Source organism: Schistocerca nitens, chromosome 11 (assembly GCF_023898315.1).
Source record: "Schistocerca nitens isolate TAMUIC-IGC-003100 chromosome 11, iqSchNite1.1, whole genome shotgun sequence".
NCBI classification, from domain to species: domain Eukaryota; kingdom Metazoa; phylum Arthropoda; class Insecta; order Orthoptera; family Acrididae; genus Schistocerca; species Schistocerca nitens.
The window spans coordinates 11,203,709-11,222,340 of NC_064624.1; the positions used below are offsets into that span (position 1 = coordinate 11,203,709).

At 44.1% G+C, this 18,632-nt stretch overlaps 1 protein-coding gene across 6 annotated transcripts in view; it reads left to right on the top strand.

The window, feature by feature from the left end:
• LOC126213465 (protein brambleberry-like) overlaps positions 1 to 18,632 on the top strand; it is a 204,607-nt gene that overhangs the window by 85,714 nt on the left and 100,261 nt on the right. For all 6 annotated transcript variants that reach the window (XM_049941241.1, XM_049941243.1, XM_049941244.1 and 3 more), the window contains exons 6-7: positions 6,749 to 6,865; positions 12,651 to 12,830. In XM_049941241.1, coding sequence (XP_049797198.1) covers positions 6,749 to 6,865; positions 12,651 to 12,830 — 297 coding nt within the window. The remainder of the gene's footprint in view (positions 1 to 6,748; positions 6,866 to 12,650; positions 12,831 to 18,632) is intronic.

Below are 18,632 nucleotides of genomic sequence, written 5' to 3' on the forward strand. Positions count from 1 at the left end.
TTCATCAAAAAAATCCGTAGTTAATGGATTGACACAGTAGATAATGAACTGCGTCCTTTACTCATAAACAAAGAGCTACTTAAGTTAAAGTTCTATCTGCTAAAGTACAGCTCTCTTTTGTATAGTTCGCGTTGCCACAATGGTATCGAGGTATTAGTCTGATATGTGCGTTACGAGGTTGCTCTGTGCTGCCTGCCTCTGTGCTAGTCGCTAAGTCTGTGGCTCTGTCACAGTGACACACTGGAACTCTATGTCGTACAGACTCGAACTAACTGAGCTACTGGAACGAACGAACTAACTAACTGGCTAAACTGGCCCTCTGGTCTGCAGCAGCAATCCTAAATACTGGCGGCTGAGAGACCGTTGGCGGCTTGTTTCCAGAGAGTCTTGTCGTTGGCCTCTATCGGCACTATCTTAACCTCTATGCCGCACGATGTGCTGGCACCAGCGTACGCCAGCACATCACCCCCCCTCCCGAAATGCCGCACCGTTGTCGTATAGTGTGGATGCGAATGACGATAGGAAGGGAGGGAGGACACTGGACATTGTGATGGGATAGAAGCCGCTACTCCCAGCTGTATCCCACCATCTGGTTTGCGAGAAACACCCTCCGGAAAACTGCTGCCGGGACACGTGTCCAGTCCTGAGGGTGAAGGCGATGGCAGGTCCAGGTCCGTGGGATCGGCGGGGGAGAGGGTGCCCCGTTCTTCTCCTCCTGGGGTGCCCTGGTGACACCAGCGGGTAGCTGCAAAGGCCACCCACGCGGTCTCGGGAAGCCGTGAATCTGGGGGAAGAAAAGCAGCAGAATCACGGGGCAAATGACATTCGCGAATTCAGTTCTGGTGGTGGCGCTGCAAATCCTCGGGACCTGCAGTTAAGTACATATATAAGCCAATGTGTTCCTGGATTGCGCCTCTTTCTCAGTGCCCACGGTTGAAATAAACACTGAAAAGAAAAAGATCGCGTGGGGCAAAGCGATACTTGCTTACCAGTGGTGGCACCGTATGCTGCGGTGGGTGCAGCAAGTGTAGCAGCAAGCGATGGTCGCGGCCGTGCAGAAGTTCCGCCGGCGATGGTCCGTCTCGCGGGTGGGAGCTATAGGAGGCGAGAAAGAGTTGCGGTGCCTGATCCCGTGTGTGGGTGGTGTGACTCTTTGGCCATCTGTTGCATGAAAGTGCGTACGAAGCATTCTGCTTCTCTGTTAGACAGCGGGTGAAACGGCTCGTAAGTCCCATAGTGCTCAGAGCCATTTGAAACGGCTCACTTTGTTAGATGGTGAATGCCGTTGCAGTCACAAAACTGTTAAGCCACGTGAAGTGAACTGTAGTCCATTGTCCAACAAAAGTACTACCGGCAGACCTGCTGTGCAAAATATTGAGGACAACGCTTCAATGGTACTAAGAGGGTAAGTCAATTATTATCCGCAATTTAGTTTTTTTTTTAGGACTGTCATATTATGTTCATGACACATGCTTTGTTTATTTGTTGTTATATCTTTGCAATTTTCAAGCTGCTAGGTTAGTTTAATTATGACTGCTGTGCTGTTAATCGTGGCTGCTCCACTTGTCTATTTGCACCAAAGAAGAGCAACATTCAGTGATCAGTTTTTTGTTGTCGGAAGGTGTATCGGAGGTTGAAATTCATCGAAGACTTTCGGTACAGTACAGGAACGGTGTTTTGCCAGAACGGGGTGTCTTCAAATGGATTGAAAAATTCCGAAATGGTTGCACAAGTGTTACGCACGATGAAGGAGCCAGAGGACTGTTTACCGCCACAAATGAAGAAACCGTTGAGCATTCACGTGAAATGATTCTCTTAGACAGACGATTAACTATTGACAAAGTGGCACATTAGTCACTGTTCTTCGTACAAAATCATCCACAACAGACTTAGGTTTCATAAAGTTTGAGCAAGATTGGTCCCAAAACAACTCACAGAGTTGCATAAACAAATGGGCTTGGACATCCTGCAAAAAACATGGTAACGAGGGGGTCAACTTCTTAGACAGGATAATTACTGGTGACACATGAAACCATCGTTACGAGCCGGAGAGTAAACGGCAGAGTATGGAATGGAAACATCCAAATTTGCTGTGCAAGAAAAAGTTCAAGACCCAACCGTCCACTGGAAAACTGATCTTACGGTTTTTTGGGATGCACAAGGTCCAGTATTGGAACATTATGGGGAAAGGGGCACAACGATAAACAGTGTATGTTACAGTGAGATGCTTACTCCCAGGCTAAAGCCCGCAATTCGAATCAAACGCTGAGGATTGCTATCAAAAGGTGTTGTGTTGTTGTAAAACAATGCCTGTCCGTATACTGCTGCCCACACTGCTGAAACACTCCAAAAACTCAAATTTGAAGTACTGGATCATCCTCTATATAGTCTCGATCTTGCCCCTTCTGACTATCACTTGTTTGGTCCACTGAAACAGGCATTAAGGGGCTGTCGATTTGCCTCAGATGAAGCAGTGAAAGAAGCGCTGCATTCTGGCTTATAAGGGCATCACGAAGCTTGTACAATGGTGGACCAAGTGCGTTCAAATACGAGGAGACTGTCGAAAAATGATGTTCTTGTAAGTTTCCTATTTGATTACAATAAATTTTTATAACTACTTTGTGGATAGTAATTGACTTACTCTCGTACGTGATGTGGTAGAGTTCGTAGGCACCGGAAAAGAGTCTATCACTATGAGCCAACGAGTGTTCCAAAATGGTCCTGCGAAGACTATGTACGCTCGTTGACATGGCAATTGGGTTCTTAGGCCAAGCTGCGAATGTCTGTGGCAGAGCGAAATGGTTCTCATTGCGTGCGTGATACTGCGACATCATCTGTTCAATGTGGGTGTCCGTGTCACGCCAAGAACAGTGGCGGTGCACTAACTGTTTACTGCAAACAATTCCCCAATGTCCTTGATGGAGCAATCACAACACATTGTTTTGCAACAATTTGGGAACAAGCAAATGGGATTGTCCACTGTCATTTTTAACTAGAATCACACCTCGTTGAACTGAAAGGCTAAGCTAATGTGCAAAATATTGGTGCACAGCTGAGTTCTGCATACTGTTCAATGAACGAGGCCAAGACGTGCGAATATTATGCAACAAAATTTTGAGGTCTGGATCTGCTTCTGTGGCCTGTGCAGCAGTTTTTCTGTAGTGCAAGGGAAAGGATTCCAGAAATTCAAAGTCCTGTGCATCGATTTGGTAACAGATGCGACAGATGCATCAAAATCAGAGTCTGAGCCAATCAGAAGGCGAGATAGGGCATCTGCATTGCCATGCTTTGCATTTCATACTTATACTGCAAAAGCAGCAAAGCCCGGCATTGCAATTTGTGAGCAGGTGCGTGGGAACCGACTTTACCAGATGAAGCAAGGACTGCCTGGGCTTGTGATCTCTCACTAAATAGAACTTGCGACTATACAAATAGTGATTGAATTTTGTCACTCCATACACAATCTGGGAATAATTGCACTAAGTTTGAGTTAACTACTTTGAAACAAAAGCAATAGTTCTGTCTTGTGCACCAGTTCTGTGCAAATGCACAACGCCAGTTTCGTAGGAAGAAGTGTCGACTTGCAGAACTACTGGCTTGGCAGGGTCAAAATGCACTTAACATCTGTCACTAAGCAAAGCATTTTTGAGTTTCTGAAATGTGTCTCGACAGTGTTCATATCACACAAAAAGCACATTTTTGCGATGCAAGCGATGCAATGGAGCCGTGATCTGAGTGGCATTTGGAATAAACCGAATGTAGTACGTCACCTTGCCTGGTACTGAGTGCAGTTCAGACACATTGTGAGGAACAGGCAGCTCACGGGTTGCAAGCAAATCAGATTGGAGGGGGTGCACAACCTGACTGTTTATCACATGAACTAAGTACTGTAGTTCAGTTTGAAAAAAGTCACACTTTTCGATACAATACTTGAGTCCTGCTTCTGACAACACTTGAGAAAGAGTATGCGAATTGGCAAGGTGTTCCTCTGATGTACCACCTGAGACGACAATATTGTCAAGGTAGTCTCAGCAAAATGGCACTTTTGCAATCAGCTGTTCCAAGTAACATTGAAAAATGGCAGGTGCGGAAGCACTCCCGAAGGGCAAATGCAAATACTTGAACAGTCCTAAGTGTGTATTTACAACAAACACTTTCTGTGATTCTTCGTACAATGGAATTTGTAAGTAGGCATCACACAAATCTATCTTAGAAAAATAACGTCCTGTACCGAGCCTGTCCACCTCCGGCCGAGGTAACGGATATGTGTCAACTAATGTGATTTGACTGTAGACTTGAAGTCAACACAAATGCGAATGTGACCAGGAGGGTTAGGCAACAAAACTAGTGGAATTGTGCATTGACTAGTTTGAATGGGAGCAATTACACCATTATCTTGCAATCTTTCAGTTCACTGGCTGCTTTGTCTCATAAAGCAATTGGAACGGGGCAGGCCTGAAAAAGCTTAGGCTGTGCATTGTCTTTCAATGTAACATGCGCTACAAAGTTATTAGCTTTTCCAATTCCTTCTGAAAATAGCAGGAAATTCTTCTAGCTACATTGGCTTTCGGATCAAAAGCTGATATAGAAAGTACATTGTCTTGGATACTAAGGCCATACAAATCAAAGGCCTCTCAACCAAAAATGTGCTCACTGTCTCACAGTAAAATTCACTGTCCTAGTGTGAGATTTGTTAGTGTCAGGTGAACTACAATGTCCAAGCACTGGCAGAGTGGTGCTCGCTCGATTTAGAGCAGTGTGGTGAGCATAACTGTTTGAACACGGCACAATTAAGCAAAGTGGTTGATGCACCTGTGCCTCACTGAAAGTTCACACGACGGCTGGCAATCTGTAATGAAAGAAATAGTTTGTTAAAGTGTCGTTGCACAGCAGTAGGGTGAGAATGAGGCACAACCTTAATCATAAATTTGTCAGAACCTGTTGTAGGCTTGGAAAACACAACGTTTACTGCACGTGTATGCACCTTTTTTTCTGGGAGCGGACAAAAATGGCGTTTTTGTGCACATCGCAAACCAACTGCTTGTACACTGCCTGTTTTTCCACACGTGGAACATGTTGCATGATGGTCAATCTTGTCTTTCATGGTGAGCAAAACATCTAGGGCAAGACTTCACTAAGTTCACAGGTCTGTTTACACGGCTGTCCATGTGGTTGTGTACGCACTCACTGTTGTGGCTGCTTGGGTCAGTCACGAGCGAGGGGCAACTCGACACGACAAATCGAGACCTGGTCAAATTTATCGGCCACTCTGGCACCCAAATCGTATCAATTTCTTGTGCCGTTTTAGAGTTTTAAGCATTGGAGTTCAGCAGTCAGGATATCTCACGCAAATACAAGTAGTCCGCCAGAGGCAATGTGGCGAAATGTAGTCTTTGTTCAGTTTCCAAAGCAGAACAATACAAAAATGGGACATGGGACAATAGTAAGCATCAAACCTGAGCCATAGGCTGAGTGGTGCCGTGTGCAACCACCTAGGCTATGGGAAGGATTGGGCTAAATGAATCTGGTGGGCCACTTTAATTTGTGTGCACAATTGTGTGATTGGTTGACTTCAGTAGTAATTAAATCAGAAAAAGCACAAAGTACCAGAATTTTTTCTTAACAATTATTTCAACCTTGCAACGGCCTAGCAAGCTTTTCAGACCTGTTTCTGACCACTGTGTGTGTGTGTGTGTGTGTGTGTGTGAGAGAGAGAGAGAGAGAGAGAGAGAGAGAGAGAGAGAGAGAGAGAGAGAAACTTAACCAAGTACTAACACAGTTTATCAACATACTTGTGACATACAATGTATAGCTAGCCAGCTGTCTGCATATAACATACACTTGTACAATGAGCATAAGATTAAACAACACACACAACCTTGTGCCCAGTAGATGCAATTAATTGTTACACACTACATCGACACACTGGATAATTCTTAACCAATTGTGGTACTGTATCTGTGTGATACCTGTTCATGTTGTACCTGTTCACGTTGAAGATTACTTGTCATAATCAAATATGTGCACATCATGGCAACAATGTAATTCCTTATATTGGATGTAGATGGAATGTACACACATGAGAAAATTCATCAGCCCGGGTCACTGTACCTCCAAAAATACTCATTCCGAGAGACTCGCAATAACTCGGAGCACGTAAACGAGCCACTCTCAACTCGCGGCCCGACCTCAGATTGACGTCCACCTTTCTCGAAATTCCACTCGCTATCTCTAACAGGTCCACAGTAACTCTGCACTTGTGGACAGCTACAGCTGAGTAGCAACAGAGCCAGCCTCCACTTGCGGTCCGGCTGCCGAATGTCGACTTCCTTGTCGGTGGCATTGCTGGCTGTCACTGTCCACTAAGCACACCGGTCGTGTGCAAACAAACACTCACTGTCAGAGGGACAAACCGCAATCGCCAGTGGTGAGGTAGGAGTGGGGTGAGTAATCGGTATAGTGCTACACACGGCACATTGTTAGGAGAAAGGTGATGTGCATTGTGGTGAGATTCACTGTCAGAATTCTGGGAGATTACGTTCCAGGAAGGATTGGACAACATATTACTTCCTCCCACATACCAGCAGTCATTTGTCTTGCTCACTATTGGGGGAGGGGGGGGGGGGATCAGTAGTATTGATAGTGCCCTTTGCTACACGGCGTAATCTGGCATAGACAGTACGGAGGTAGCTGTATTGTGGTGGAATGCTTCTGCATGTATTTTGTGAACGACTCGTCCTGTCGGCAGATGCGGCCAATGAGCAGCTGGACTCTCAGACGGCGGAGCAGCGCGCCAACCACGAGCAGCTGCTGGCTGACCTGACCACCATCCAGCGCCAGGCGGCCGAGGTCTGGGCCCAAGTCGGTAAGCGACAAAAACCTCTAGCCCTGCCGCTCTGTGACACATTTACTGGCAGCTTGTGGCTGGGACTCGAGACCCTACTGCAGAGATCATTCTGATAAAAACCTGAGTAGGCTGTTGTAACACAGTTTTAATGGTGATGCAGATGGATTGCCTTACGTTTCTACATAGTTTCTTCCATATTATTATTATTATTATTATTATTTTATTATTATTATTATTATTTTGTTCCCCCCTCCATTGGATACAAACTTTCCAGAAGTTGGCTGCCCCAGAAGTCAGTTGCACACATACTGTTAGCCTGTAATGTTATGTTCAAAATGTTCTTCTAATGCCTTATCCAGTGGACCCAGCATCTGGTGATTGCAGGAAAACATATCTGGACAGTAAGGTGGGTGATCGAGGGGTGACAGTGTAGCTCAGAGTTTCCCACATGTGAGAGCTGCCAATATGCAGCTGCACATTGGCCAGGAGGAGGACTCCACAAAAAGGAGTCTCGGTAGCGCCCGGGAGCTCGCAGTAGTGGGCTGCATTCACTGTCCTTTGCCCGTGACTGAAGTCGATCGACAGTACAACTACAGAGTACGGAACACAGCTGCCAAAACTCTCCCTGCTCGTAGTTGTGTTTTGGCATCAATTGGTGCCTCTCCTCCCTCCAAACTTTGTTCACTCCACACTCGTCATTTCATTCTCTGGGGTAAAGTGATAGGGCACATATTTTGTCACAGGTCACGATAAGGTCCACAAAAGCCTCTTTTCTTACTTCAAAGTGATCCAGAAGTCGTCAACAGGCGTCTTTCTGCACATTTCTGTGTGCCTCGGTGAGATGTCGAACCCACCTCAGATATTTTTTCGTATCTGAATATGCCCGATAAAATGGTACGGCCACTTTCGCACTTGTGCCCACCTCTGAAGCTATCTCGGCAACAGTGCTGTGGCAATTGCCTTCCACGAGCTTCATTGACACCGGTTGCTGGACACCATTTACGGCTTTGATTTTCCACTATATCAAAACTGTTTCAAAATGTCTGGGTCTAATTCAACATTCGAGTAGGATCACCAATGTTGCGTGGACTCGCTTCGGACCGTAAATTGATTTCAGACCACGGTGGACGAGAAAACAATTATTATACCTTGCGCAACACGTAATGGTACTTTCAGTTCACTCATAACGATACTGTAATGACTTACCCGAGCGTGTTTGTGTATATGAACACAAAAACCTGGTTCATATTTAGAAGACCCTCACAGTATTATTCACTAGCTTAACCCTCGAGCAGGTGGGTCGTTTTTCATAACACGAGGGTGTGTGTGGTGCCGTTCATATGTTTGCACAGAATTTGTGAGCAAAATCGCAATATAATCTTGTTTTAATTAAATGATGATAAAATAAACTTATGTAAGTTAAAGCACTGTTTAATTTAATAATAGTGAAATAAGCTTGCATTATATCACTGTTACCATGGACAGTTGTTACTGAGACAGTAATGACCCACTTGAAGCATTAAACAGTACAGTTGCATCAGATCCCAGTCTACCACTTATTTAGTTACTAATAACTCTCAGACAGTGGTGTCCTTGTAGGATTATGCTTTTAGATTGCAGTGCAGATCAGTTTACTGCACAGATCATGGTTTTTTTTCTGCGTGTTTTATATTACTGCTTTTCACTTGGACGTATGACAACACAATTTGTGACTGTGGAGGGTTAAAAGTTATGCAGTAGAATTTAGTATCACCACCACCATTATGTTACACTCACAATTTTTGATTGTGAAAACTATTCTTTGGAAGAAGAACAAACCAGCCTAAAATTAGTTTGATTGTGCTAGTGTATAACATAATCAGCTTGGAAAGGGAGATGTTCCAATAGCATTATGACTGCATACTAATACTGAATTAAATTTTTAGTTCCACTGCAGTTAAAATCCTTCTTTAATTTTGCAGTATAGACAAATGTATTCCACTTAGACGAAAAATGAGAGATAGTCACCAACTCATCTTACAAACTAACCACAGTAAATTTAAACCGAGGTCAAAACTGAAATATTAATTGCCATACTCAAAGGTACATGTATATCGGACACTATAATCCAGTCAACTTTGCACGTCAATATTGACTGGTGCGGTGGTTCGGAACGTTGCTGTAATGACACACACTCTTTTATATTCACTCTCAGTAAAAAACACTCTTTCTGAACAATGTATCGTAATTATAGCTATGTATTGAGGATCTGCCTGCCACGAGGGCGACATGCTCTGCCACTGCTTCAACCACCATTTCTGACTTCTACTCTGGGATTCTTGCATCTGAGTGACGACATTTACACAGCGCTCTAGGTGCTCCGACCTCAAAAATAAATATTTAAATACACTCGTGATCTGCGTGAGTAGATATTGAGGGATCTTGGCCTCAATCTTTACTCATTTTGTGTACTGCAACAGACAACATTCTTGATACATTTGCCATCAGTTCATCTGGTTACACTTCTCAGGATCTCATATAATATTTAAATGAAACAGGGATATTGTAAAAACATTACACGAAAAGAAGTCCAGAACAACTGAGTAAAAGTGAGGACATGCTTGGATAGTACTTGTAATTTATTTTGATTAAATTTAGTATAGTTTTTGTTTTGTGGCGAGCAGATCGAGTGGCACATCCGGACCTGCTTGTAGGTGTGTAGTGTGTTAGTCCCAGAGATGACTGACAGAAGTAACAGATGTTTGGAGAATAAGGTGCCGTATTTATCTGCCCCCAGCTTTCAGATTCATTGATAGAGGTTAATTTTCAGTCTGTCTAACTTTAATAACTCAAAGGTAAATTACAAACAGCATGAACTTGACATATTTGACAGTTTAAATGGCCCTGTGTACCTATAAGCATATTTGTACAGTTAACTAGGCAGTACCTTCTCTCAAAGCTTCTTTCCCTTCCTTCAATCTTCTAGTGGTCTCTCTAGTTTCCTGCTGAGAGGACAAGCAAACCATGTCATCTTTAGTTTTTCTCTACAATTATCTGCATCTTCAGTCTGTTTGCCCCCCCCCCCCCCACCCCCCCCCTTTTTTTAATTCTATGCAATCTTCAGTTAATTGGTAATGGCTTGTTTAATTTATCTTCTTATTGTGCCTTCTTCTATAAATACATAAATTTAAGTTCCCTGCCACAATTTGTCTGTGTGTTAAAGGCTAATCTCAAGAACTACTGTAGGAATTTTTGATACGGTTTTCACTTGTAGAGAGATCGAGTCACGGAGAAGATTTGTGTGTACAAGGTGGGCAGAAACAGTCTGAAAAGCTTATAAAAGTGTTACAGGGTGGTGTGTGCTGAGGAATAATTGTTAAGAAAAAAATTCAATGCAATGTGCCGTTTCAGAGTCATTTAGCGTCGAAGTTAGCCAATCGGGTCATCGTGCGCACTGTTTCGAGCAGCCTGTCAGGAATAGTATTGCCAGACGTGTTCTTTGTTTCATTTCCTCAAACTGAACAAGAGTGCAATACAAATATCACTATGTTCATTGCTGTTGGAAGTGTGTGGCAAGCCTCTCTCTGTCATCGACCTACCGCGCCTCTTTCCGTGGAAATTCGCAGGGAAACAAACTCTTCAGACACGTTCGGCACCACTGTCGCACTCGGGCTGCATAAATTTCCACCTGCGATGATCGGACTTGCTAATGTCAATGCAAAGTAACTCAGAAATGGTGGAACGTATCATATTTTTTACTTAGCAATTATTTCTCAGCGCAAACTTCCTTACCGCACCCTTACGAGTTTTTCAGACCGTTTCGACTACTCTGTGTAATCGATAAATAGTGTGTGTAAGTGGCCAAACTATAATGAATTCAAGTGCCCCACCATTATGAAAACAATCTCATTCCCATGTAGAAGTAAATGGCAGAACCCTTGGAATCGCTTAACGCCACTTTACTGCAGCACTAGGCCGGTGTGAGCTAGAGCTAGTGCTACTTGGAAACTTCCAACTTCCTAAACAACTGGCAATACAGGATGTATCAGATATTAAGCTGCTGATAGCATATTTTTTGGTGCAGAGTTAATGTTTAAGGGGTGTGAAGGGAAATCCAGTAGAAAGTCACACAGAAAATGTTACTCTTTCCAGACTGATGATGGAATCCAGTGGCGGCTAACTCTCCACAGTGTAAACAAAACTGCCGTTATGCCTGACTAGTCATCTGTCCACAGATGTTTAGTACTACTTGTATGAACAGGAGGGGCTGGAGAGCTAATTTAATCTGATTTGTGTGCTTTTTGATTTTCTACTTTAGCAGATAATTCATTCGATACATTTACTCGTATATCAGTGTACTCTGTGCAAGCCGTAACAGTTTTCTGTATGATCTTTAGTAGTCCAACAAGAAGACTTCTAGTGTTTGTTTTCATATGATATTTAGAGGTAGGAAATGTTCTGATTTTTGTTAGTGTAATTTGACTTTCTGTGACTGCTGTATGTGTCCCAATATTGGAGTGTCAAGAGCAGTGTAGCTGTTTCATGGAAGAATTGTTATAGGATTTTCTAACTGAAGAATATGTTTCTCGGTTACTTACTTTATTTTTCTTTCCAGCTGATTTGCTCCACCCATCTCAGTGTTAAGAGAGTAACCATTATTGAGAGACACATCTAATTTCCTTCACCTTCTCCAACCAGCCCCCTCCCCCTACTTCCGAAGAACCTTAGATATACACAGCTTATCATCTAAAATTTGCAGCACTTTTATCTGATGACACTTTAAGAAACTGTTGTAAGTGATAGAAGTCAGGGGTACTTAATTTTGTTTCGTGAGAAATACTCTTAACTCTTGTATCTAAGAAGATACTAAAACAAGTATGTTTTTTATATATATGGAATGATGTACTTTAATGATATTTCAAAACTCCTGAAAAGATGAGTAAAGTGATATAACACATTCTTAAATTCGATGTTGAAACTTTTCACAGAAGTATACGAGAAATGTGCTAAACTTAAAGTGAGGCGGTCAGAATCTTCTACTGAAGTGTAAACCCTTCCAAGTGCCAGATTCCATCACTATATGCAGCAAGGATACAGGTCTTCCACTATTAATATAAAAAATATTTCCTCTCGGCATTGCTTTATATGACATAGATACAGGGTCAGCTATGATTGTTGGAAATTTTAGCACAGTAGAAAGGGATTAGGAAAACTGTACCCTCCTCATCACCAAGGTTGCCAACACACGCCTGTGTGGTGGCAGTTGACTCTGAGGGAAGCTGACAAGTTTTTGCACCAACGTCCCGGATGAAATTCCAAATGTTTTTGCAGCGGCTCGTGAAATGAGACTGAATACGTGACACTGTCGACAGTGATACGTCTGTCGGATAGGGACGTTAAGATCGACCCCCGAAGTGTTATTTGGGAGAGGTAGGCCGTGTGCCAGCATTCCGTTTCACCCTTTCCGTCCTGTCACCGTCAGTGTACAACACGGACAGTGCGTCACATTGCTGTACTTGTCTTTTAGAGACCTTCAGAATGCCGTCAAAAGAATAGTATATCACTCTGTAAAAAAATTGTTTGTTCTATATCTTGAATGGTAAGAGAGTGAAGACAGTTAACTGTATTAAGCATAATACAAAATTGTGTGTTCCTCTGTCCACTACGATTTACCAACAATCCCATTTCATTGTCTCCTACATAAAAGGGGGTACATGTTGTATGTGACTCCCTACGTATTATGTGATATGTACCTACAGTGTACTGCATCCTGGATGCACTTCTTCTACACGCAAATATGTATACGAGGTACAATGTGTGTCAGAGCGGAGCACGCGTGAGGTGCTGGACTACCAGCGGTCGGCGGCACGTCAGTACCGGCACTCGCTGGAGCGGCTGCGCAAGATCAACGAGACGGTGGACTACTTGCTGCGACTGGTGGAGAACACGCGCTCCGAGCTGGACACCCGACTCGGCTGGGTCACCCGCCTTGCTGGGGATGCAGGTAGGTGGTGGCTATCTGCAGTTCCTGTCCCGCCTAGGGCGTGCGGTGTATTTTTCCTTCTTTTCCTGCTGTCGTTTATTTTGTAAGATTTGTGGTGGGTCTTATACCAGAACTAGCGGTAAGTTGCGTCCCTCTCCGATATAACGGGGCAGTAGTTTGCCGACCCCAGTACACCACCAGAAGAAAGTAGTATTGCCTCTATCCTCTCTTCTCGGAGTAGTCCGGATCCTTCCGTGCCACCTCCCTGTCAATCCAACTAAGGTGAAGATCCCTGGAATGCTTCCGCAAGTTCTCTCTATTGCGCTACTAGATAAATAGCAACACTTCTCACAAACAAAGGTATATTTTGCCCAGCATTTTCATTATTACTTTTCTCAACACAACTAACAATTGCTACGGTAATACCACTCTCTTGAGTGCATTCAAACGTCCGTACTGAAGGACCTCAGAGAAAAAACCAGAAAATCAACTACCACTCTTCCATTGTTCATCACGCCCATGTCGGTGCGTCGTTTACTCCGTGGCTCTCGGATTCAGGCGCTTGCTGCACTGTGGCACAAATGACTCGGATGACCAGTGGTTGTAATACCAGTTTTACTGGTCCCCTTCTCGCCGGCTCCAACACTGCTCCTCATTCACTACATACAACAAAGGAAAACACAGTTTCCCTTTCCCACTGCATTTATCCTTATTCAATTTACTTATGAGCAGCTCTTGTTGACGGCTTTCCAATGGTGTGTTGGGATGTTTACAAATATCACAAAACACTACAGGCGGCAAGCTCCCAGTTACTCAGGTGTGGGTTAAATATTTGTACAAAGATGTGTTAATAAATAATCTGCCACTTTTTGCACCAGAACATCAACATTTCATGTACAGATACAGTTTTTCTATGTAGTCTCCATCACATTCTATGGCCTTATGCCAGAGTTGTGTAAAAGCATTTATTCCCGGTCGGTAAAAGAGCTTGTCCTCTTCTTGTAGCTATCTTTCCACTATATAAATTTTGCTGTCATCATCATCGAAGTTTGTCCCACATAGAGAATCCTTAAATGGCCCAAAAAGACAAGAATCAAAGGACGTCAGGTTTGGACTATAGGATGGATGAGGCAGTAATGTCTGACGTGTTGCCAAGGTCTCAGACTTGTGTGTGGGCCTGCATTATCTTGTTGGAGCAAGATTTCTTTTGGTTTCTTGTCAGTCTGAACATGTCAAAAATGGCTCTTAAGTTTGTCTGTATTCTTCAAATATGCCTCTGAATTAATGGTTCACTTTTGGTAAGAGAATGACACGTTTATTGTCCAAGAACACTGTCACCGTGGCTTTGCCAGTAGAGGGAACTGCCTTGAATTTCTTCTTTTTTTATAATTGTGGGTGTTGCTACTCCACTGATGGCATTTTTGCTTCCAGCTGAGCTATGCGCATGGGTTTTGTCACCTGTAATGGTATGTAACAGAAAGGCCACTCCATTGATGTCAAACTGCCCCAACAGTTCACTTCAAATGCTTTTTATTTTCATCTTTTCGTGGAACACATCTTAGAGCATTTGAGGATTTCAATCGTCGTACACACATTCCGGTGCTCACCAATAGCTGTAGAGCAAATTGTCGAGCTGTGATGTGTCAGCCCGCACAAATAGCGGCATATGCACGCTCACCGGACATGATGTCTAGAACACATCAGATGAATTCGCAATTGCGAATAATGACTTCAATCAGCTGTAAAATGGAATGATGATGATTGTAACAGCTGTGGTCGCCACATTGCATCGTCATCAGAATGCCACAGGTACTGCTGTATTGTATTGACATCTAGAATGTGGCCAAGCAGGGAACTTAGTTTCTGCACTTTCTGATACTTCTACACTACTCATCCCCCCCACAGTACTGCTATTAACTCCATTATTAGCACATACTGGACACTTAACGTTTGTGGATAGTCACCACGTTTTCTTTTTCTGCAATCAAGATTTCAATTATAGCATGCTGCTTGTAATGAGAGTCAAATGTAGATGCCATTTTGATGATACACAACAGCTCTACCTTCTGTCAGAACTGTTCGAAACCCGCACACATGCAGAAGAAACATCAAATTTGAGGCACCTAACAAGGCATTTTCCTGTGTGTGTGTGTGTGTGTGTGTGTGTGTGTGTGTGTGTGTGTGTGTGGGTGTGGGTGTGTGTGGGTGCGTGCGCGCACGCACACACACACCACTCACGGGTTTCACGATTTTTGAGGAATAAGGAATGAAGCCTGCACTAGTCTGGTATGATAATTTTCGTTTTAAATTCACTGTTACGCATGTGACTAATGCTTTACTGTGGGAAAACAAATGATGCTCTAGTCCAGCTATTTGGGCCTCCCCAAAATATTATTCCTTTGTTTCCCACTCCATTGTCAGGTAAATGTGGGTACTCCACTATCTTAACATACCAGTGGCAGATTTTCTGATATTCACCTAGTCTCTTCTCTAGAAGCTAAAGGTTGATAATTTCCAATCCATTTTAATGCATAATTAATGCAGTGAGCTTTCACATGTGACGTGCAGAATATGTAAATACAAGAAGTAGCACTTTACGAGAAAAATGTGAATGTCTCTGATTAATTGTGTTTCTCCGTTTTCTTTGCAGTGCCGTGTCCGCATTGGGAGCTCGGTGCAATTACCTCTTTCTTTAATCAAAATATATAAAACACTGTTGGGGAGTCACAGGAAAAATATTGCTATATGACTTTGTTAGAGATGTAATACTTTCGTTTTTTTGGAACTGATATCCATTATCGTCAGTAAGAGGCGTGTCCCACTGTCGCAAATACTCTCTTTGCGTTCCTCGTGACGTGAAGGCACACGACCTCTGAATGTCATCTCGAGCAATTAGTCGCTACGCCTGAAAACCGTAGTGTGCTTTTAACGAAGACGGCCATCTGACGCTAGCACGGAAGTGTACGACTGTCCGTCACATTCCGGACGTACCCCGTGGCCGAAAACTCGGGGAACCGGGCGGGCCGGTCCGGGATCTGTACATTCCTCAGGGCACCTGCGGTGTGCGGTGGTGCCTCGTGTTATCCCGTAGGAATACACCGTTCGGAGCCCCGGTCGTGAAGGGTACGGCGACAGGATGTACCGTTCTTCCCGGACATTGGCGAGCTGAAGTGGTACCTCGAATTTCTGTGGGTAGCACAGTACACTTCACAGTCGATCGTCATACCGCGAGGGAGCACTTCGAACAGAATGACCCCGTCAGAGTGGCTTCACTGAGTGAGGCTGTGGCTTTGAGCTTATTCTTCACAGTCGGTGTGCCGGCACTCCACGTGTTGCCGTTTTGTTTCCGGTTCGAAGTGACGAACCCGTACTCGGTCAGCTGTGGCGACGATCGCCAAAAATTTTTCACAGTCGGCCCCGTAACGCACGAGCAGTTCTGCACACGTGGTCGTCCGTCGCTCTTTACGGTCTTCGGCTACACGACGAGGAACCCGGCGGACGCACACTGTGATACCCCGGCCGGTGGACGAGTGTGTCAGCACCACCGACAGAGGTGTTCAGTTGTGCAGTGAGATGTTTGTGTGTCCGCAAGTTCTGACACTGCGGGAAGGACAGCTGTGTGCGGCCAGCTGGCACGTGGGAGATCGGACAGGTTTGCGCGACCTTGTCGGGATAACAGCTCGCACGGGGACTCGCTGTGCTCTCTTCACTGCTAGGTCTCTGTAGACAGTCTGCTAGCACTTACGAATATCTGCGAATCTCTGATTTTCCGCAAAAAAAAAAAATGGAGCTCTCCGCTTGCATCGCACCTCTGTTACGGGTGCCATTTTGAATGCCGCGTGTAGTGTCGCCACCTACCGGAATGTCGTGAAACTGTAAGGGCCGAAGGGGAGGGGGGATATTCCACGACGTCCCACGACAAACTCCGAATTGTTTTAGCTGAAATTGACCCAGAAAAGAAATGGGTCACGTTACTTACTTAACACCCCTTTTATAAATGGCACAAACTGTGCTTTGGTGTTTTCTCAAAATTAAACTTAAGTGCAGCCTTACATAATTTTTCAGTAATTGAAACAAGAAGACTACATAAAAGTCTAAATTTTGCTGCATCAGTGCTGGAAGCCACGGACAAAGAAACATTTGTGGCATATCTTGTTTTTAACGGCGAAGCAGTCTTCCACAAAAGTGAAGGTTAACCGTCGCAACATTCGAATATGAGATACAGGAGAGGCTTTGTGTGTAATTGCCCTTCAGCGTAACTTACCGAAAGTTAATATGTGTCAAGAGTGCAGTGTGAACACAAAAATTGTACTCGGTCCCCCCTCCCCCTGCAACGTTAGGTGCATTGTGGAGCCCCTTAGCAAGATAGCGTTCAGAACCTCATCCTAGATGTGGAGGGGGCCTTACCTGTGGCTGTCGAGCGTGCAGGGTGCAGTCTTCTCAAACTCGTGGCTCACGTTGGCACTGACAACGCCTGTTGCACGCTTCTGAGCCCGTCCTCTGTTCAGGCGGCTGGCGGAGGTGGTGAAGGCTGCAGGCCTGGCACACGGGCTGCGAGCAGAGCTTGCAATTAGCAGTATTGTTCCCAGAGTCAGTGAGGGTTCTTAGATTTGGAGCCAAGTGCAGGATCTCAACCAAAAGTTTTGTCGACTCTGCACAGTCATGGCTGCGGATTTCTCGACCCACGTTATTGGGTGGCGAGTTGTACGACTCCCGTTGAGATGTTGAGGGTGTGCTACACAAAGGAAGCAACTACTTGGACAGCTGAGTACTTTTGCAGTGTACACGATTTTTAAGGCTAAATCGTAAGTTGAGGTTCTCTAATAAACACTCGCCAGACGACACCGAGGTAGTGAAATCGGATCGCATTCAAACATTTTATCAGTAAACTGTTGAAGTATCCATTTCAGAGCTCCCAAATTTACTGCCCTCCAGGTAAGTTCTCGTGCCGAAACCCGAAGTAGAAAGCTCAGATATTTAGTGAGTCGTGGGACACGTATCGAAAAGCCAGATTAAGAGGTCTCTTGAGGTCGAGTTTGAGTGTGATAGTGAAGTTATCTGGTTGTGTATAACAGATACAGATGAAATCTTAATTGTTGGATGTTTTACCTACTGAGTATAGACTGAGATGTCTGTGGATTCATTGTAGGGGATACAAACAGACAAGTCTTGCAATGTGCTTTTGAACACAGTTTTCCGAAAACTGTCTTGAGCAGCTAGTTTGACAGCTCACATGCAATGGAAATATTATACAACTTGTAGCTACAAACAGGCCTGGCCTTATCGACAGGGATTGGTGGCAGTGTCATCGTAGCGACTATGGTTAGTAAAGTTAATAAGTCAATACGGAAGCTTGGTGGGTATTTATGCTAGAAAAAGCAGATAAGCAGTTGTTAGCACCCTATTTAGACGATAAATGGACATCATTTAGTTCCACGATAACAGATGTAGAGGAATTGTGTGTAAAGTTTAAACATATTGTAAATTGTGCTCTGGAGAAGTGTGTGCAGAATAAGTGGGTTAAGGATGGAAAAGACCTGTTGTGGTTTAACAAAAATTCGAAAATTGCTGACGAAGTGAAGGATGTTGCACACTCAGTTCAGAAGAGAACGTGCAAATGATGACAGACAAAAGTTAGGAGACACGTGTGCATGTGTAAAAAGATTGATGTGTGAAACGTACAGTTAGTATCACCATCGTACATTAGCAAAAGATCTGGCAGAGAACCTGAGAAAATACTGGTCTTACGTAAAATGGCTAAGTGGGTCTGAGTCTTATGTACAGTTACTCGAGCAGTTTGGTGTGGCAGTAGAAGATAGCAAA